General features: G+C 48.6%; 1 protein-coding gene across 2 annotated transcripts; it reads right to left on the reverse strand.

Moving 5' to 3' along the window:
• Positions 1–6,275: 6,275 nt before the first annotated feature.
• CBY2 (chibby family member 2) lies at positions 6,276–19,454 on the reverse strand. 2 transcript variants are annotated; one of them, XM_047078261.1, is made up of 3 exons: positions 19,381–19,454; positions 19,012–19,093; positions 6,276–7,493 (listed from the first exon to the last, which is right to left on the reverse strand). In XM_047078261.1, exons 1-3 carry the CDS (start codon positions 19,452–19,454, stop codon positions 6,276–6,278), a joined length of 1,374 nt encoding a protein of 457 aa, XP_046934217.1. The 2 variants fall into 2 exon arrangements, with proteins under 2 accessions (XP_046934217.1, XP_046934300.1); XM_047078344.1 differs by lacking the exon at positions 19,012–19,093 and having other exon boundaries at positions 6,276–7,494.
• Positions 19,455–22,366: the final 2,912 nt, after the last annotated feature.

Below are 22,366 nucleotides of genomic sequence, written 5' to 3' on the forward strand. Positions count from 1 at the left end.
ATAGGGTGGTTAAGTCTCCTTAAAATGAATCAAAATGTCTATCAGTGATACATCCTGAAGTATTGATGTGACGTCGGGGATTTGCTTTTAAAGATTAGCAAAAGAAAGAAAGTGGGGGAGAATAACTGAAGACTGGCCACGATTGATCTAGGGAAGCTGCATAATGAAGGTGTGGGGCTCATTCTATGGGTACGTGAGTGACAAATCTCCATCATAAAGCTCCGTTCTACTGCGCCATACCTTGACCACCTGTTAGATCGGAGTTCTCGGCAATCATTTTAAACCAATCTTCATTTGTTTTAGCAATAAAGTGGGGCTGGGAAAAAGGCAGGTTTTGTCCAAATCATTGACCCTGTTGCGGTCATATAATAATCATAGCTGCCATTAGTTAGTTAGTGGTTATTACATTCCAGATGCGGAGTTAATCATTTTTCATGCATTAATGTATTCAATCCTCGCCAAAAAATCTGCGTCTAAGAGCATAACGAGAAGCTCAGGTGCTGACTTTAGTCTTCCAGTACCACAAATAATAATAATAATTATAATAATAATATAATAATATATAATATATATAATATAATACTATATATATAATTATTATATTATTATTATTATTCTAGCTACACAAACTACAAAACTCTCACAAATCGCTGAAGCAGTTTTCTGTGAATTGTTCTAATTTCTACCCATTTTCTTAAAGATACGCATAAAAGTGATTATTCTGATAAAAGTGGATACAACTTCTTGAGCGTTGATCACAGACTAGTCTCAGTGCTAAGCACTTTCTGTATATTTTCTCACCTAATCCCCACAACAACCTATAAAGTAGTAGGATAGATTCAGTGGATCGATGGTCCTACTCAGTGGCTTCCCTATGTCCATGAAGAGGTGAAGTGCCCTTCACACCCCCTGAATCTGGACTGGCCTCACAATTTGCTTTCGCCCACGGGGTGTGGTCAGTAGAAGTAAGGACAGACCAGTGCCGGCCTAGATTCCGAAAGACCTTGCATGCTGTTCTCTCTCTCGGACCCTTGCCTCTGCCATGAGACGAAGCTTGGGACAACTCGCTGGAGGACGAGACGCCATGTCAAGGAGAGCTAGCCGTCGGCCACCCGCCGGAAGCAGAGTCACCTGACAACCTGCCGGCTGACCACAGGTGGGGCGGGCCCAGCCATGACCAGAACTGCCCCGCTGAATCCAGCCCAACTAAACAAGTGGTTCAGAGGCCACTAAGTTTTGGAATGGGTTTATGATGCAACAACAACTAACTGAGATAAGCAGGTGCCACTTGCTTTCACCAGAAGAGGAAACCATGACAGAGAGAGGTTAAGTGGCTTGCCCAAAGTCTCAGAGTAAGCGGTGGAGCTTAGCTATGTACCCAGAAGTCTGGCTCTGAATTCTACACCGCGGGGACAGAGCGGTTCAGAGTAGGTGATCTTCACCAAAGACAAGGCAAGGTGGGAAGTTACCGGGCTCTTCACCCAACATCCTGATCGTGACCACGGAAGATCCATTACCAACCGCATGGCAGCCCAGGTGTCCCCACCCTTCCTCACTGGTCCGAGTACATCTTCCCTGGAGCTCTGCCGGCCCTTCCCAGGAGGAGGAATCTCTCCTCTCTGGATGTAATCTCCAAGAGACAAGGAGGCCATTTGGTTAAATTATGTTGAATTCTGAATGAGCCCACTGGGGACCCTGAGAAACAGTGATGTGTAATTGAATTGAAAAGGCCAGAAGAATATAAAGTAGCATCCACACTCAAGTCAGAGACCCAGGGTAAAGTTTTATTTGATCCTCAGGACCACGGAAAGCTAGAGATGAATTTTAAATAAGGAAATAGTGGGATAGCATACACACATTTAAGAAAATCAGTCTGGCTGCAACACGGAAAAAGGGCTGAAAGTAACCTTGAAGGTCTGGAAATCAATGCAGAGTCACCCAGAAGATGATGGTGGCCAGGACTAAGGTCACACTCATGGGAACAGAAAAAGGTAGAAAGATCCAAGGGCTGTTTAGGAGACAGGAACAGTAGGACCGGGTGATGGATTGAATGAGTGAAGGAAATGAGGGAAAAGGTCAGGACAACCCAATCATAGGGCCACAAAAAGTAACTGACAACCAAGCAATGCTACTCTGTTCCACACAGTGTTCCCAAATGACGACTGACCAGTTTCTGAAAAAGATTTGGACTTAGTCTTGCCAAGGCGTGAGGATTTCTGATAGCTCTGAGTCACCCGATCCGCAAAGAACAAAAGCAGGCTTCTAGAGAGAAAATGTCAAAAAATTAAACAGCCACTTGTCTTGACAGCATTAAAAATAATCTGTCACCTGTTCCTAACTTTGTTCTTGGTTACAAAGGCCATTGTGTGAGTGAACAAAGAAGGCACAGAATTTGGAAAGAACTATTTACCCAGAGAAACTGATAAGAGCTCAGGCTGCAGAAGACTCGCATGTGAATGAGGAAGGGGGCGGGCTGCTCCAAACACAAACATTCTGTGCCCTACAAACAACTCAGGGGCTCGAAATCCCATTCACCGGAAAGAACGTGGTTTCCAGCAGCTCCTGTTGGTATATCCAGAATATTCCGAAAATGACTTGGCCTTTCAGTAAGAGCCATTTTCCATCTGATGAATCAAAAGTTCAACTCCAAGGACAATGAGCTGATGGTTATTGAGGGCGTAGGGTCTCCACCTTCCTCCATCAGACACCTTGCCCTCGTGCCAGCCACTTCCCATGCTGCCCAGTGTCACACAGGACCACGGCAAGCATTCGCCACATGAAGACCGAGGTCGCCCCGTTTCGCGAAAAGCCCTTAGCAAAGGGAAGAGTTCAAGAACAGAATCTGAGCGTACCAAAGCCAACAAGATTTTCTTCCGAGTTGTTTTGATTCTGGTCCCTCTTGTTGGCACTCTCTGGTAAGCTCACAACCACTGTCCTCGCCTAGGTGATTTTCCGACTGGAATTCCCTTCCCGTGAATTAATTCTGGGCAACCACAGTTTCCATGAACTAGCTAGTTGTTTTAGGCTGTGGATGTTCTTCTCTATTCGACCTGATGTCTCACTATTGGGCACTACACAGGGCTATGGGCAGGATTCAGCCAATTCAGCAGGTGGGTTCAGTTGACCCCAGCCACCAAGAGTGCCAGTTAGCTAGGCCAAGGGCCAAATGGGAGAGGGAGGATGCTCGGCTCTCCAAAGGCAAACCTCAGAGGCTTGCAGCCAAAATCCTCCCTGCAAAGAGAAAACAGCCTCATACATTAGTGAGGGACTTGAGGCCAACAGAGAGCTGAAAAAGCAGCAGAGATGTTTCAAGGAAGTGCTCCGTGAAGAACGAAATTCACACTGTTCTATAAGAAATTAGCTCCCACGGAATGTGAGCTTATCTGTGACAGATTGCACTATGCAATGAAACACTGTTTTGAAGTAAATCTTCCCCACTCCATAAAAATGACATTTTATGGTTTGTCTTGCTAATTTTTCACCCATTTAGATTCTGCTTGACAGAGAAAGTTGACACTGCTAAATAGTATTAAGTCCTCTGAGCGCCCTCAGCTTGCAAGGAAGCCCCCAGCTGCTGTTGTGTAGATGAATCCAAGCTAATATTTGTAACACAAACATGGGGAGAGTCTGCCTTTTGTCTTCCAGTTGTCCAGAATCGCAGAAATCAATTTGGTTTCATCAAATAAATGAAGGGAAAAAAAAAAAAAAAACAAAAAAACAAAACCCTACACCCTGGGGTTATGACATTGCCCTAAACAAAGTATGGCATATCACGATGCCTTCGTGATGCGTTTACCAAATGGAGAAAAAAAACTGCAAAGGGCCAGAGGCCCATTAGCAACAACTTCCTGTTAGATTTTGGTGGCAACCTGGGAATGAATCACTGAGCCTCCGCGTGCCCATCAGGCCCCTCTGCCCCTGGGTACAGAATAGATAGATGTGTCGTCACTGAATGGTAAGAGAAAATACTCCTATCGTTGTTCTCCCTCATCTGGAATCTCTGATGCTATTTTGGTTAAGACTCGACAACTTCCCAAATCTGAACTATAAGCACGGAAGCCATTTTTAAACGTAATTTTTGGAGCCCAGGTTCACTCGACAATGTGATTTAACAGGAGTTTGAGATCTGCAGTCATTAGGTCTGTACGGAAGTCCCAGTTTGGCCCTTCGTAGCCGGCTAGCCTCTGGAAAATCCTTGGCACTCCGGTTTCTATAGCTGTAGAAGAAACCATAATGGCTGCCTCATAGGTACTGAGAATCACAGGGATGAAAAGTGATTGGCAACTGCCTTTCCCTCACCTTCTGGACCTTACTCAAGGCTCAGAAATCTAGCTAGCGTGAACGATGGACTAGGTGTGGGAATATTCCAGTCTCAAACTCTTATCTGTCCTAACAGTTTCCCATGAGCAAAATGGGTAAATTCCTTCTTTCCCTCACACCTGCCTCCTCACAGAGACCCATTACTAGCGAACAGAGATGATACTGAGGTAAGTCAGCTTACCTCAGGGACCCCTGTGATTCCTCAACTTTGTTGCAGACTGGAATCACTCCCACTGTCCAGTCATACCCAATACCACACAGCAGAGTTTGGGAACCTTGGCCCCATTCCCTCTATGGTCACCCGAGGGTTCCTTTCAACCTCTTGGCTCTACACTATGTCCAACTTTGAAATGGGAAGTCAAAGCCCAGGACGCTAAATTTTGAGCCCCTGTAGCTCCCTCCCATAAGCCTAGTAGCCACCTGCCCCACCACTTATATCCAACCAGGAGGTGTGAACCATGAGTAAGTAGCCAGCACCCAGGGATAGGGAGGTAAGCCTAGAGGTGGGGAAGGCACAGAGCACCCCTTCCCAAACTGGGAGAACAGGGTAACATAAAAAGCGATTTCAAGATCAAGTAAAATTGAGCTATTCTGGGTTCACCAAAGTTAAGCAGATTTCTTCATTGCAGGACTTCTCAGATCCTTTAAGTTGGAGTGTGATTATGAATCTGCTGGAGAGGATCGTGGCAGCATTTCTCCCCATGGAAGCCCTCATTGTCTCAGAGCGTGTCAAGGACTAGTGTCTCAGAGAATATGCTTTGAGAAACTTAGAGCAATGTTGGGGGTAGGGGGTGCGTGGCAGTACCTGGAGACAGACTTGGTTGTCACAACTAGGGATTGGGTAACTGTCACTGGCATCTGGAGGACAAAGGCCAGGGATGCTGATAAAGCCCCCCACAACATGCAGGAGAGCCCCCCACGACTTACCAGCCCCCAGTGTCAATAGCAGTGCAGTTGAACAGCCCTCGCCTTGAGTGCCCTCTTCTCCCACAGGCCATCCTCCATTGCCAGAACTTCAGAAATTGAAGGTGACGAGAGAAAAAGACAGACGGGAGAAAGAGGACAGGAGTAGGAGAAAAAATGAAGGAAAAGGGGAGGGGGGAGTGAAAAACAGACAATAAGGAAAGACAAGACTTGGGGGGGGGGAGACAAAAGAAGACAGATTCATGACTGCCAAAACGTGGAGGCAACCGAGATGTCCAAGGTGAATGAATAAACGGTGGTCCCTCCAGACAACGCGATATTCCTCAGCCCAGAAAGGAAATGAGCTACCAAGGCATGAAAAGGCATAGAGGAAACTTACACGCACTTTGCTAAACAAAAGAAGACACCCTGAAAAGGCTACATGTTGTGGGTTTCCAATCTATGACATCTGGAAAGGGTAAAACTGTGGAGACAGTAAAAAGATCAGTGGTTGCCTGCGGTGCGGAGGGAGGGGTGAATGCGCAGAGCAGAGAGGATTGGGGGGGGGGGGTGGGGGCAGTGAAAATACTCTGGTACTATAATGATGGATACATGTCATTACCCATTTGTCCAAACCTACAGAATATACAACCCTGAGCGAGAACCACAATCTAAACCAGGAACTTCGGGCAATAACGATATGCTAATGTGCGTTCTTGAGCTGGAAGGATGCACCTCCCTGGAGGAGGATGTTGATAAGCAGGGGAGGGGGCTGGGCGGGCAGGGGTATACAGGAACTCTCTGTACCTTCTGTTCACTTCTTCTGTGAACCCAAAACCGCCGGAAAAAGAAAGAAAAAGAAGCCAGAGCGGCACGCTGATGTTAACCGGCCGGCCTCCCCATGCTTTTATTGCTTCTCTGAGTGGAGGAAGAGGATAGCGCTGTTCTTCCGCGAGGGCCACCTGTTGGGGGGAGGCGGGGACGACGAATGGAAGGCAGGAGACGTTGTCTGGCTGGGTGTCACGTGCCCAGGGCTCCTGGGGGGGGGGGCCTCAGACCCTGCTGGGCTTCTTGGGGTCCTTGCTCTTGGCCGGCATGAAGGCGTAGAGCTCCTCGATGAGCATCTCCATCCGGGCGGTGACCTCGGTCACCGTGTCGATGACCAGCTTCTGCTGCAGCTTCAGCGTTTTGTTCTCCCACAGGGCCTTGTTCTCCTCCTGGAAGACGCGGTGCTCCTCGCGCAGCGCGTGCAGGGCCCTGTTCTCCTCCCGCAGCAGCCGGTTCTCCTCGCGGAGGACCTGCAGGTTCTGGTTCTCCTCCCGCAGGGCCTGCAGCGCCTGGTGCATCTCCCTCAGCAGCTCCAGGGACTGGCTCCCGTCAGCCAGGCCGGGGCCGGCCTTGCTCTCCTCGTCCCCGGAAGACCCGGACAGGTTGCTGACCATCTGGCGCAGGACGCGGAGGGTCTTGGAGTCGTCCTGGGGGGGCGAGGGCCCCTTGGACTCCTCGAAAGCGGAGGAGAGGCCTGTACCCTGGTCCGGCAGCAGCCCGGGGCCGTGGAGCTCCTCGTGGGCCGAGGGGACCGCCGTGCTTTCCTCCCCGGGGTCCGCCTTCTCCTCCGCCGGGCCCCAGTAGGCCTTCCTCTGCTCCAGCCGCTGTCGCAGGGCCCTGTTCTCCTCCCTGAGGAGCTGCAAGCTGCTGTCCTCCTGGAGGCGGTGCATCTGCAAGGCCGCGTCCTTCGCCACCTCCAGGGCCGCGCTGTCCTTGTGCAGCAGCGGCGAGGCGGCCCTGCTCTCCTCCCGGCCCAGCGTGGCCTTGCGCTCCTCCCAGAAGACCTGCAGGATCCTGTTCTCCTTGCGGAGGGTCCTGTTCTCCTCGCGCAGCGCCTTGTTCTCCTCGCGCAGCGCCTTGTTCTCCTCCTGCAGCAGGTACTCCTTGGCCAGCCGCTTGTGGTGCAGCTTGTGGTGGAAAGAGGACGACGGCGAGAAGTACAGTTCTCTGTACAGGCGGCAGTTTTCGTTCACCCAGCGCCCGTCCTGGAAGACGAACATCTCGTCGCTGAGCTGCACTCGCGGAGGGTTGTAATCCAGCTCGAGGTCCGCCTGCGAGGTGGGGCGCTCCATGGGGTCCAAGGGCACGGAGGAGAAGCGATTCAGCGGGTAGGAGTGCTGGCTGGTCACTCTGCGGCTCAGCCTGGGCAGGGCGGCCTGCCTGGCGCAGCGCGGGCTGGGGTACAGGTTGTGGAGCCTCAGGAAAGGCTCGGCTGTGCCCCTCTGCGGGAGAGAGCGGGGAAGCCGAGAGTTAGTGAAGGAGCCGACGAGCCCGAGGCTGCTGGCCAGGTAAGAGGCCGGCTTACCCCCACGAGACACTCCGTCTGACAGTCCGGCCGGGCCACGGCGGACACGTTTGCATTTGGCTTCGCGGAGGCCTCGCAAGGAAATACAGCCGACCCCCTACTTGCAGCCGTTCTGGTCTGGAAAGTGACCGCGAACGCTGAATTCGCGAGTGCCAGACCATCGCCCCGGGTAGAAACGCAGGGTTCGGTTCCTGCCCGCCTCTAGTCACAGTTTCGTCAACCAACCGAGACATAACCTTGTATTTATGTGTATTACTGTTGAAAGACATCTTCTTTAGTATATGCACTATTGACTCGTTAACATTGAACTTTCAGCCAACGGCGCTGTCACTCATGCCAGAGCAAAGCTTATCTAACCCATGTTCTCTCCGTCAGGCACATCACACCTTCTTTCATTAAGGGGCACTAGACAGCCCTTGGGCAATGTGCTACGGGGCCATTTGAACTGTGCAATCCTCCTCCACCCCCCAAAAGAGCACGAAAATGTCAAGAATGTGGCCCTAAATAAACTGTGAAAAGGACACTATTTTACAGTGTGAGAGCTGAAACAAGAAGGCTCCTTGGGGGCGCCTGGGTGGCTCAGTCGGTTGAGCCTCTGACTTCGGCTCAGGTCATGATCTCACGGTCTGTGAGTTCCAGCCCCGCATCAGGCTCTGTGCCCACAGCTCCGAGCCTGGAGCCTGTTTGGGATTCTGTGTCTCCCTCTCTCCCTGACCCTACCCCATTCATGCTCTGTCTCTGTCTCAAAAAAATAAACGTTAAAAAAAAACTTAAAAAAAAAAAAAGAATGTTCCTTAGCTAGAATGTGTGTATCAGGTGACTTTAATTTTTTGTCATTCTGTACATGTCTGTAAATGACCACCAAAGCGCCACAGGTATTGATTTGCTGGTTACAAACTTTAGCGAGTGGGCACATACACAAATAGCGAATCCATGAATAATGACCGTCACACGTATGTTGTGTAGGTGGAAGGGCATTCACTTGAAGTCCACCCGATATTTGGGTCCCCAGCCCCACGATTTGATCAGTGACAAGAATACGGCAAGTTCAGTTTCAGTTTCCACATTTTCAAGTTGGGGTAACTACATCTACTGCCTTTCCTCAGAGAGATATTTTTAGGATTAAAAGAGAGAACGTATGAAACCATTAACCGTGGGCTCTGGCACACTTCTGTCCCCTTAGTGGAGGAACACACGCTCTTCTCAGTCGCCCCCCAGCTGCAGATACGTCCCCACAATTGGCGTGGGCAAAGGGGCACCATGAATCACCCCGACAGACACCCAAATCGTTACGTCCAAAACAGTGGTGCTGTCCAGCAGCCGAGCCTTCTCCCTTGTCCCACCGAGGCTCGCCCTCCACTCTTAGCCACCCTGAGTCTATCCTTCCAGCCCTTTAACATCCGCTGACACAGTGTTAGGCTCAAAGCAGAGCCCAGATGGTAATTCTGGAAGAGAGGGGCACCATCACAGACCCATCACTGAGCAGTGAGAGTTCAATATGTGGTAACGAAGACAGCAAGGGACACCAAGGAATTCCCAAGGAGCGATTCATGCTGGTGGCCCACACACCTCAAGACCATCATATCACAAAGGGGATCAGAGCCACAGAGCTTAAGTCCGATAACTGCACTTCCCAGTGTAGAATAATCGTCTGAGTGTGTCTTAAATGCAGATTTCTGAGCTCCCTACTTGTAAGACTGATTCACTCAGTATGGGATATGGTCCAGGAAGCTCCACGTCTAACCAGCTCCCTCGAGGGATGCCAGCTGCGGGCACTCGGGACAGCTCGGAGCCAGGTAGGACGTGTCATTTGCCCAGGTGGGGGTTACACCAGGGTTAAAGGCCAACGTGCTAAGACTGGGGATCACAAGCATTCTCATCCTGGTTCTGTCACTGATGGGCGGTGTGAAATTGGAGATCACTTGCACCCTCTCTGAGATCCAGATTTTTTACTAGTAAAAAGGACTCAGACTCCCTGACCCCCTAGGCACCTTCCAACATATAAAGTCAGTTAGATGTGCCTGTGAAGTGGAAATAAAAGCACATGCCCTGTTTGGGTCACCACCCCGTTGTGAGGACTGAATGAGATAACAATTGCAGACGTGTTTTTGAAACTGCTGAGCACCACAGAAATGTAAGGTGTTATCGAGAAGAGTAGGTTTTGCTAATGGCAGAATTCTGAGGTATATTCAAAAAGTGGTGAACAGGTGGAATGTGTCCTGGAGAAGAGGTAACAATTGCAGCAATGAATTAAAAAAAAAAAAAATCATGATAGCTACTTCTAAAGACACCCAAAACATTTCACCTTAAGTACATTGCAATGCTCTCCAAATATCAAGTCCTCATTTCTCAGGCTATTTTCACAATTTTACAGATAGAGAAGATAGAAAACAAGTCAGGTTATCTGCATTATGTCTTCGGGCGTAGAGAGAAATATAATTTGCACGGTGTATAATGTTGGCTGGAATTCTTCAAGACCCAAAGAGCTAGATAAATAGAAGGCACAGTTCTATGCCATTAACTTTGCAATAAGCACATGTCATTAACTTTGTAAGGATGTGCTTAATCTTCTAGAGAGTGAGGGTGCAGGGACATTCTGCAATCAGAACCTTATTTACTTTAAATAAATCCAGCCTCCGTGGTTTTCGTATTTCCCAATTGGGAAAGCACAGTCGCTCTTGTGGCCGAAGCTGAGACCAGAATGAACTTCACTGTGGGCAGTACGGCCCGTTTCCTTGTCAGTTTAAGGTCCCTTGACCCTAGATTTCTGGGACGATTGGCCACAGTCACTAAGGAATGGATCTTGAGAGGTCCTCTCCAGCCAACGGGGGCCTCCATCACAGCAGGATCCTGTTCTAGAACACATCACTATGGGAATTGTGGTTGTAGTCAACAGTGTATATCCCAGTCTTGAGAAGAAAACAAACACTGAGCTCCAGTTTTGTGTTAGGCCCTGAGCTGAGCATTCTACCCACCGAATTAACTTCACCCTCGCAACACTGACTTAATAAAGTGTTGTCGTAATTGCCATTTTACAGATGGAGGAGTAAACTCCAGACTCTAAGTTAAATGAACGGTGCCGGTTTACCCACGAGGTCACAAATCCAGTCCTGGCTGCCCGAACGTGTATGTGTGAAACACGCACACAGGAAATCGCCAAGGATTTATCAAAGCACTTGCAGTAGTCACGGGGGTGAAGATCGTTTTTTGTTAACTTCTTTTTTTTTTTAATTTTTTTACCGTTTTTTATCTATTTTTTGAGAGAGAGAGACAGAGCGCAAGCGGGGGAGGGGCAGAGAGAGAGGGAGGGAGTCACAGAATCCAAAGCAGGCTCCAGGCTCTGAGCTGTCAGCACAGAGCCCGACGCGGGGCTCAAACCCACAGACCGTGAGATCATGACCTGAGCCGAAGTCGGTCGCTCAACCGACGGAGCCAGCCAGGCGCCCCTGTTAACTTCTTATTATGGAAAATTTCAAACATACACAAAAAGAGAAGAGCCCGATAAATGTCCACATACCCCTCCCCCAGCCTCACAAGGCCAGGCCACACTTGTTTCATCTGTACGTCCACCCAACTTCACAACCACCCCCACCCCGCCACTGGGTTATTTTAAAGCAGAGTGTAGACATCCTGTTATTTTACCTATAAATACGTGAATGTGCGTCTTTTTAACAAAGCATCAATACCATTATTATCCCTTTAAAATTTAATACTGGGGGCGCCTGGGTGGCCCAGTTGGTTAAGCGTCTAACTCCTGATTTCAGCTTCATGATCTCTCAGTTCATGAGGTCGAGCCCCACATTGGGCTCTGCACTGACAGTGAGGAGGCTTCTTGGGATTCTCTCTCTCTCTCTCTTTCTCTCTCTGTCCCTCCTCTGCTTGTGCTGTCTCTCGCTCTCTCTCAAAAATAAATAGGTGTTTCAAACACAATACAATACATTTAACACTAATCACTTAATATCAGCAAATACAGAGTCAGGGTTCAGACTCCCCCAGTTGTCTTTATTTTCTGATCGGTTTCAATCAGAGATACGCGTCTTCATCCAACCGAACGTCCGAAAAGGAATCACTAGCCCTTTATCCTGTTTATCACTGTTCAGAGTATCCACGATGGCTGTTAAATCATCATATTCAGCTGCCTTTATTCTGCCTGGGCTCCCCCAGGAACTTCTGACTGCTCCCTCAGCAGAAATGCACTAAATAAAACCTTAATATGTAGGTGGTGGATCCCTAGCTGTGAACAGTCTGGGCCCTTATCCCTGTGCATGCCATCAGGTGCCTCTTACCCTCTGACCTTGGTTTTCACATCTGTACAACGGGGATCAGTGACATCACCTCTTGGTCTAACTTTCCCTGGCCCAGTGATGGATCCGTGTTTGTAAACGGGCACCGCCATAGCCCCAGCTGTCCTTTTTACCAACCAACCTTAACATCTTGTCCCCTCCTTTAAATGGCCAGCGCTTCCCACGCAGACCCTGTGCCTTCTCTGTTACACGCCCGCAGCACCCAATCCAGAAAATGTTGATAGACTAATAGGTCCCCATGACTTCCTTCCCCAGGAAACCAAATCCTCCTCTCATGACTGAGTCCTGTATCTTCCCTCCTATTCCCAGACAGAATCAAGGAGGAGGTCAAGGCCAGTGTTGCCTCATGGCCTACTGTCTTAGACACAACACAAAAACGTTTAACAACGTTTAATAGTCGTGTATTTATTTTAATGGCTATTGGAAGAACATACCTATTTTATCAAACTCACAATCCTATGGATAGTACTAAGATGAAGCTAGAGCAAGTCAGCACCTTCCCCTGCAAGTGAGAAGATTTGAGGAAAAATACCAAATATGCAGGCATTTCAGAGACGCCAAGAACCCTGATTAGACTTTGAGCAAACGTTAAGACCAAACAAATTCTTTCTTCCCCAATTCCAGTCAGACCCAGCTGGATTTAGTCCATAAAGAAAGGCTCCCTCTTGGCCTTATGAAAACAAGGTCACCTCGCCCTAAATATATTTCTACTCTGAATGTTCTTGTAACAATTCTTCATCCGCATTTATGTTGATTAATCAGCTAACATTAATCGGGCATCTAGTCTCAGACCCCACCCGCCTCCAAGGAACTTCCAGTCAGTTTGAAAATTCAGTGAATAGTACCAACTATCGCTGGGTGCAAATGAGGGCAGTCAAAGAGGAGCATACGTTAATGCAGGCTGTAAGATGTGGGGATCAAGGGACCGGGTGTCACAAAACCCAAAAAGAGTCCCGGCTCTACGCCGTCTGGGTGCGTGACCTTTACAAAATCGTTTCCTTTCTGGGCCGACATTTCCATATCCAGAAAATGTGGATGCTAACACGATTCAGAGCCACGCTGGGTTTCTACAATGACCAGCTATAGAGGGTGCCATTCACAACTGTTGTTGCCATGCACCACCTGTACCCCCATCCACGGCAACCTCACTGACATCTGACCCGTTTCAGGGAGTTTGTTGTAGAGTTCAGCAATGAAGGGACAACGTGTGACATTTTCTTTGTTTATAGAGAGCGACCGAGATGATGACTGCAAATTCAAAAAGACAAGTTGCTTAGATTTCCTTAGCGGAGGATTTCTAGAACAAGGAAAAGGAAATAGCACTTACTGAATGAGTATTATGTGAGGATAGGCTAGTTGATTTCCATATTCATGTGTAATATCTTACAGAGAAGAACTATCATGTTTTATATAAAATCACAGAGCCAGCAAGGGGCAAGAGGCAGGGTTTAAAACAGGATATCTGACTCCAAACCACATACTTACTCTTGCTGTTCACAGGGCCCAGATGTTTTACTTCGCATGTGTTGGTATCATTACTTTGCAGAGCTTCTCTTCTGCCCTGTCCCATTTCCCGCCCCAGAGAGATAAATTACAGTTCTCCGAGGGCAGTGGCCTATCTCCCCCGCTTTTTTTTTTGACATGCCTAGACATGGAAACTTAGAACAGCACGCTTCCCTTACAGCGGAGGTATAATGAGTCCTTGCGGGTGAACTAATCAACCGAAATGCACTGAAAAGTAAGAAGGCGATCAGATTGAACCCCACGAACCTGTCGTCACTTTCGGCCTGCCAAAGTGGTGATTTCATTTGTCTTTGCATAGTTAGCGTCTTTGGTGAAGCCCTATCTTCATTTCGATTCATATTTGTAAACTGCACAGCTGTGACCGTGCGATGGCCAATCTATAGCAGTGGGGTTTTCCCCTGTGAATTCCGCAAAACCCCAGGTCAATCCGTGTAGCCCTTAAAGGGGGCTGGCCCCTGCACGCGAGCATGCTGGTTTTCCTGTCACCATCTTGAACATATAATCCAATGAGGGTAGCGGCCCCGAATTCCCAGTGGCTTTGGGCTCAAAAGTCCCATCTTTGAGTGCTCTTGAGAGAGTCACTTAGCTTCTCTGAATGTCACCTCTAAAATGAACCTAAACGTAACTGCTCTGCCTGCTTCCTGGTGTGAAAGGCCAAGAAGTGGGAGACAAGCAGTCATAAGGACCAAACAGGTGGCCCGTTCTGCCGGTGAGGCTTGAACGTTCCTGGCCTAAAGCACTATAGCAAATGCCGAATGTATTTCTTTACCAAAGTTTGGGCTTTCCGAGGAGCGAGCGTCTGAGCTAAGCAAACATATGAGGAACAAAACCCCAGGATGACTCAGCCCATGTTTGAAGCCAGCCCCTTCTCAGTAGGTCTCCACAGCCAGGGGTATCACTAGTTGGGTATCATGGACGAAACTGATCTGCGCTTGATGTCCTTGAGGTCCACCGAGAGGTCTGGGCCTTTCAGAACTCTGAAAGGTTCTTCTAAGTCTGGGAGGTAGAGCCTATGGTGGCGTGATTCTAGTCCCCAGAGCAGCCATGACCAACATTTCCCATGAAGGAGAGATTGTCCCTTCCCTAATCTATGGGAAATGTCCTCCGGTATGGATACAGACCCAGAAGGGGAAAGAGGAGAAGTGTGGCTTCTCCTTGAAAGGATGGATGCGGGAAGGGGAATACAGTTGGCCGTGGGGCTCATCAGACCTTTCCATCACCTTGTGAGGAAGACAACCGAGAGACTCTACCCTCAGGAGCACCATGCTCCCAGTTGAGACCTAAGACGCCTTAGTGCCAAGGTCCAGAAAGGGTCCTGGGCACAGACATCTCTCTCACAGAGCCTGAATCCCACCTGCGAATGGAAATCCCTCCGTAGCATCAGACCTGGCCCTCTCCCCGGCATCTCCTTTTTATTTAATTTTTTTCAGTGTTTATTTATTTTTGAGAGAGAGAGAGAGTGGGGGAGGGGCAGAGCACGAGGGAGACACAGAATCCGAAGCAGGCTCCAGCCTCTGAGCCGTCAGCACGGAGCCCAATGCAAGGCTCGAACCCACAAACCACGAGATCATGACCTGAGCCGAAGCTGGACACTTAAACTGCTGAGCTGCCCTGGCAACCCCAGCATCTCCTTTGTCAATGCAAGTGGTCTTGCAAGGAAAATGCTTGAAATCACCGACCACTGAGTGCCTTTGTCAGATCACTGGCCTCCAGCAAATGGAGAACATGGAGGAAGAACGGCCAATAGGAAGGTGGGGGGCGGGAGGGGGGGAGGGCAGGGAACAAAGGGGGAGATCCATGGAGTTTCTAAGGACCAGGACTCTCTGAGTGGGACTTTCCAGGGTGCTCCTGGAAAACTACGGCTACCACAGACCAGAAGAGGCGTTCAAATGCCCCAGCAGACTCAAAACCTATTGACCAGGTTTTTCTAAACACCTACTTTCCCAGCATTATTGAGGGTTACAGCAAAGAACATTGGCCATCTGAGGTATTTTTCAGGTACGTGAGGCTGAGATCCCTAGGATGCCGAAAGGAAGAGCTGGGTATGCTGCTAATTTTCAGATGAAGGGACAAGGGCCGAGTGTCATCATACTGTGAAATTAACTCAGCTGCCTAGTACCCCGATAGGGCCGACGTTGGTTTTTTTTTTTTTAATTTTTTTTTTCAACGTTTATTTATTTTTGGGACAGAGAGAGACAGAGCATGAACGGGGGAGGGGCAGAGAGAGAGGGAGACACAGAATGGGAAACAGGCTCCGGGCTCTGAGCCATCAGCCCAGAGCCTGACGCGGGGCTCGAACTCACGGACCGTGAGATCGTGACCTGGCTGAAGTCGGACGCTTAACCGACTGCGCCACCCAGGTGCCCCGGCCGACGTTGGTTTTAATAAATGCTAACAGGTAAGAGGATGATTCCCAGGCCCATGTGATCGATTTTGAGAGAATTATACAGTTGACAGCAATAAGGAAAAGATGCCATCGTAGGTGATCAAATAAATGTCAGCAAATTGTTTAACACGCAATCTCCTGAGATCTTCCTCCTAAAAGTTACTCAAATGGGGAGAGACGTGGGTATTGTGGGCAGATTCCATAGCTCCCTGTTCTTGAAGAACAAGCCCTAACAAAGGAGAATGGGAATAAGAGGCTTGCACGGGGCACTGGAGGGTGCTGTTGGAGCTCGATCTGGTCTGGTGTAGACCCTTCATTAATGATCCAGCCATAAACAATGCCTTCACGAGACGCACTGCTAGCACTCATTGGGGAAATAAGGAAGCCCGCGAGAATGGAATCGTTATGTGCAAAGGGAACCAGGTCAGCTGGCTCGGGCAGGAAATAGCATTGATGGCTGGCAAGTTAATGCGCTGTTGGGAAATAGATCAGAAAACACAAATATTTAATGTGAGAAGAAAAACTGGAAATCAATAAGACCTGAAAAGACCTGAGGGTGAGAACAAATAGTGAACCACCGGCACTTGCCGGGTAATTGAGAAGCCCAAATGCCCAACGCGATTGGGAGGCCCGAGGCACTTTCTGGAGACACAGAGCTGCTGTCGCAATTCCCTTCTAAACAAGACGGACCGGATCCCAGAATAAAGCAGCAGTGTGGCTGACACCCTCAGGGAGCTAAGGACAAGCAGTTGGGATGCAGAGAGAGGAGGCGCTATTTCCTAAGAGCGAGAGAAGAAACAGGGAGCTGAGAAGCGGCCAGGCCCAGCCTGGTGGCACATGCCTGGCGTGTGACGGAGTGAGAGTGGGCACTGGCCTGGGCTCAAAGTCCCTAACTCTAGCTCTGCCATTACTAAAGGGGCGGCTGCGGTTCCCGGCTCCCACGCTTGTGCAATCTGTACCTCACACTCGCACAGCCTAGTGCGGGCCACATGATCGAATCAGCACTCGGTCGATATGGCCCCAGAACAAGCTTGAGCTTCCTTAAGCCACCCCCCCCCCCGGTTTTATTCCCCTTCTCTGCTCCTTCACGCTGGCCTGTTTCTGGGAGCTAAGCAGGAAGAGTTACGTCAGGTGTAGATTCAAGACTTTTTCCAACCTCTCCGTCACGTGATCCCGATTTCAGATCCTATTCCTGCCCCCACCCCCAGGTTGGCACCCTCTTCCCGTCCCTTAGTGATGCAGAGAGTGATTTACATGGGCTGTGAATAAACCAAAGGAGCAAACCCACTCTCGGGGGGAGCAGTGGTCAGCAGAACTACATGGCATTTCAGTGGATAGAATCAGACCTAAAACAAGTTCCTAAGAGCCGTAGGAACCCTACAGGGAAACCATGCCGTCTGATGACCAGGACGAAGTTTTGTATTCTAAGCTTCATGAGCTGAAACTGATGAAGTGGCTGCCCATTACAAAATTATAAGGACAGACTCCTGGGTGGCTCAGTCGGTTAAGCGACTCAGGTCATGATCTCACAGTTCATGAGTTTGAGCCCCGCGTCAGGCTCTATGCTGACAGCTCAGAGCCTGGACTCTGCTTTGGATTCTGTGTCTCCCTCTCTCTCTGCCTCTCCCCCGCTCATTCTCTCTCTCTCTCTCTCAAAAATAAACGTTTTAAAAATTAAAAAAAAAAAATAAAGTTATAAGGATAACTTGAAAACAAATAGCTGGGATGTTTTTGTGTCCTGTTTCTCCCTCCTGCTGAACATACTTGCCTAGATTGTTACCTGTTGAAAGAATGCTGAAGGTTTTCTTTCTAATCCTATTCTTCTGAAAATCCTTGAGATGGCTTTATTTTTTTTTATTTTTTTTAACGTTTTTATTTACTTTTGAGACAGAGAGAGACAGAGCGTGAGCAGGGGAGGGGCAGAGAGAGAGGGAGACACGGAATCTGAAGCAGGCTCCAGGCTCTGACCTGTGAGCACAGAGCCCGACGCGGGGCTCGAACCCACAGACTGTGAGATCACGGCCTGAGCTGAAGTCGGACGCTTAACCAACTGAGCCACCCAGGTGCCCCGAGACGGCTTTAGAAAATGTATGTATAATTTTACTATATATAATTATATAGTTTATATTATATATGTAATTTTACATTAAATATATTATATGTATATATACATATTAGCTATGTATTTATATCTATACATATCTATATAGATATCTATATAGAGTATATATATCTAGATAGATATATCTATAGCTATCTATATCTATCTATCCATATCTATCTATTTAGATAGATATATCTATCTATATATCTGGATAGATATATCTATCTATATATCTGGATAGATATAGATAGATAGATAGATAGATAGATAGATATAGATAGATAGATAGATAGATAGATAGATAGATATGATGCCCACTGATGATCGATCCTGTCCCTACACATCCCCGTATGTAGCTTTCAGGTAGTTACCTCTGCACTGGATTCCTCCACCCTACATTTCAGCCCCTCTGGTTGCACCGCCATCATCTTCCAACAGGCCCTCAGGTGACTCTGAAGAAGTAAGGCTGCCCCCTTTGTGACATAGCAGCAGTGGAAACAATCCAGTCAGGAGAACCCCACCAAGGAAATGGCTGTTTAGCAGGAGGAGACCTCAGACTCTCCAGCCTGCCAACACTTCACCCACTCATTGGCCTCCGTCCTGAGTCCCCCTTCCACTCTACCTTTGGTATGCGGCAGGCCCCGATTCTCTTGGCATCTCCAAAGCACCATGTACCTTTTGGCCCGCGTCCTAGCTTTTCTGCCTAACGGATTCGGTCGTGTGAATTTGGTTCCAGGTCCCAGTGCTCGTTCGCCCCCACCCCACCCGACCCCAGAATTCCAGGGTGGTTGTACAACAGCAAGCCCCAAAAGATCTAAGTCTGAGAAGAAGGGCTTATTCCAGAGCGTCATGGAAACTTTAAGTGTTATGATGACTGAAAGGTCTTACCAGGTCGCCAAACCCGCCTTCCTCATTTGAGGGATGACAAGCCCAAGACCCAGAGTGGATAAGCAACCGCCCCCGCCCTCCCCGCCGCCACTGCACGGCACACGGCTGGTTGGCAACTTGAATCTGAGGCCTTGACTATGCTGCTTATCCTACATATCTTGCCCAAGTTTGGAAAGGGGTGAGTTGTTCTGGCTACAACTAAGTTACACCCTTCTGTGAATATCCCTACCTGAGGGAGAACCACGTTGATGGGAATTTCTAGGCTTTCAGACCTGGTATCTCTTTTTCTTGTAAAATTTGGCCTTGAGTGCTGTGGAAAACAGAAAATAAGATTTCTGCTTCCTAGCCCGTCCTCTGAGCCTCAGTTGCTCACCTGAAAAACAAGAGACTTTCTACTCACTTAGCCCCTCTCGTCACTTATGTACATTACGAAAATCTGAGTCTGAAAGCATATGAAGATGGCATCTGATAAGATGTGATTTTAAGAAATTAAGACACATTGGGGTCAAGGGCCGCCAAAAAGTCTTAGGAGCAGAGATGCCCAAACCTATTACCTTCGCTAAGATTATTACTTCCACCTCAAGTAAAAAGCCATAGCAGTGTTAGGTGCCGGGTATAGGTCCTGTGCAGGAGTTGGTCACCAAAACACTCAGAACATTCCAGAGGTGACATCACAAAACAATATGGTGTTTTGCAGGGCTCATGGTCTCTCTGAGTATCACAGGTGGGAATGAGGCATCTAACAGTCAGAAGGAGCTCACCCTGGTTGTGTCCAGCTTACTGATCAAGGTGAATGTGACACACGATAATCCAAACGCCAGCCCCCTGTTTGGTCATCCTATTCACCTCCCCACTGCCCAGATGGGCCGAGAGCCCTATCCTCTCTCTAAAGGTAGCATCTTCTACTTGGAGTTGTATCACTCAAGAAGGAAGACAGCAAAACTGAACTCATTCCAGACCAAAGGAAGATATGTAGCCTGAGATCTTTTCTGACACCAACCAATTCTCCAATTCTTTGAGGCCAACTGGCTGTCCTATATTCAATTCAATTCTGACACGTTCTACCTGGAGTTGGTGTCGGGTCACCTAAGTTGAAGGGCTCAGTCCCACAAGACAGCCCCCACTTCAGACACCAGTTGTAACTCCCAGGCCACCAGTGTCTCTGACTGACCAGCTATGAATTGGGGGTTCCCACAAACCCCCCCCCCTCAGCTTCAGTAATCTGCCAGGATAGCTAACAGAACTCAGGAAAACACTTTATTTACCATTAGTTTTATTATAAAAGATACAGCTCAGGGGCGCCTGGGTGGCGCAGTCGGTTAAGCGTCCGACTTCAGCCAGGTCACGATCTCGCGGTCCGTGAGTTCGAGCCCCGCGTCGGGCTCTGGGCTGATGGCTCAGAGCCTGGAGCCTGTTTCCGATTCTGTGTCTCCCTCTCTCTCTGCCCCTCCCCCGTTCATGCTCTGTCTCTCTCTGTCCCAAAAATAAATAAACGTTGAAAAAAAAAATTAAAAAAAAAAAGATACAGCTCAGGAATAGCCAAATGGAAGATGCTTAGGGCAAGGTATGGGGGGAGAAGGACACGGAGCTTCTATACCCTTGCAGAGGACATCACCCTCCCAGCTCCTCCCTGTGTTCACCAACCCAGAAGCTCTCCTAACCCTATCGTTTAAGGGTTTGTATAGAGGATTCATTACCTGGCAGTGGTTGATTAAGTCGTTGGCCTTTGGTGATTGAAAAATTCCACCCCAACCCCTCCCTTTCCCGGGGGGTAGAGGGATGCTGAAAGTTACAACCCTCCAATCACATGATTGCACATGGTTGATTCCTCTGGCAATCAGTGTCCATCCTGAAGCCATCTAAGGGCCACCAAGAGTCCCTTCATTACCATAAACTCAGATGTGTCTCAGACGGGCACCTTATGAATAATAAAAGGCACTTCTACCACTCGGGAAATTCCCAGGGTTTTAGGACCTCTGTGCCAGGAACTGGGAACAAAACCCAAGACCACGGTGTTGACGTCCAGGCTTCATGAAAGGGGTAGCCCGGCCCCCTTGCCGCATTCTGTCAAGTCATTTGCCTCTACAGACTATTAGTGGGAGCCTTCTTGTGTCTCTTAAGCCTCTTATTAGGCAGAGAGCTCCAATGGCACTACTATGCCATGTTTGGGGGAAAGAACAGTGGACCAGGGTCAGCAGATCCAGGGACACCGTAACTGCCCACTGGAATCTTCCACACCCAGATTACAAGCAAGCCTTGCTTTAAGAAAATGCAATGTACAAAAATTCAAAGATATATGTATGGAAAAAACACGAAGGTAATTAATCACATTATCAAAGAATTGACTGCTCACCTCCAATAGGTTCAGATGAGCGCCTTCCTCCCACAGGAGGCACTTCTAAGGCCAAGGAACACGAGCTCTGCCCCGTAAGGTTCTTCACGGACAAAGAAACCGGCTAGTAAGCCTGATGTGTTTAATTACTATTATATATGTGCATATAAGAAATTATTCACATTTGTTAGTATTTTTATTTTAAAGGGAGGAACTTCTCTAAGTGATTCTTTTTTAATTTAATTTTCCAATTGTGGTCATAAACGCCCCACCCCATTTAAGTTCCTCTTGGCTTTGTACAGTGATTCCCCCAGATTATACCCATGATCTCAGGGGAAACTGAGGGTATGGTTCATTCCTAGAAGGGAAGTCTTGCTGTCGGATGATCACGAAAACTCCCAGGGTCCAGATAATGGTGGAAATCCTCCCTTTTCCCATTTCAGTGCCAAGTGGCCCAGTGGAGTCCTCCTCTGATGGGTGCCCAGGGGCCCTTCTCTTTGTGGGCTCCCTCCTTCCTCACCTCTGCCTTGGTCCTTGGCCTTTTTCGGCTCAGCAGCCTGGCTCCGGGTGAAGGGGCAGCTACGGTATCTGTGGCTGACAGTGATGGCTCTCACAGCATAACAGTGAGTATGACCTGACCACAGACACTCCCTCCTGTCCTTTGAGGGGGGTTGCTGAGGGGAGGGACGAAAACAAAAGGGCACAGGGACTGTCCTACTACATTAGCATAACAAGAACTTCTTTTATTGAACCCAGAGAAAGAGCGCCGATCAGAATAAATGAGGATGCAAATAGCAAGGTCACGGACGCTGACGTCAGCAGGCCATGCGCAAATCTGAAGGCCAAGAAGGAGTTCCTGGGGCCGTATGTCTTAGCTCAGTCCAGCACAACAAAATGTCCCACACACTGGGTGGTTTACACAACAAGTACTTATTTCTCACAGTTCTGGAGGCTGGGAAGACCAAGATCAAGGAGTTAGCAGATTGGGTTCCCGATGAGACCTGCTTCCTGTCTCGCAGACGGCCACCTTCTCACTGTGTCCTCATATGGCAGAGAGAGCAACAGAGTGTGTTCCGTGCCTCTCCTCATCTATTACAAGGACGCTAATCCCATCCGCAAGACTTCACAAAACCTAATTACCTCCCGAAAGCTAACCCTCCGAATACCATCCCACTGGGGATTAGGGCTCCAACATAGGGATTTTGGAGGGACTAAAACATCCAGTCTACACAGCATGTGACTTGGACAAGTC

This window comes from Lynx rufus, unplaced genomic scaffold, assembly GCF_022079265.1.
Source record: "Lynx rufus isolate CCGP_SWC_20201006 ecotype Redwood Valley unplaced genomic scaffold, mLynRuf1.p SCAF_1, whole genome shotgun sequence".
Classification (NCBI taxonomy): domain Eukaryota; kingdom Metazoa; phylum Chordata; class Mammalia; order Carnivora; family Felidae; genus Lynx; species Lynx rufus.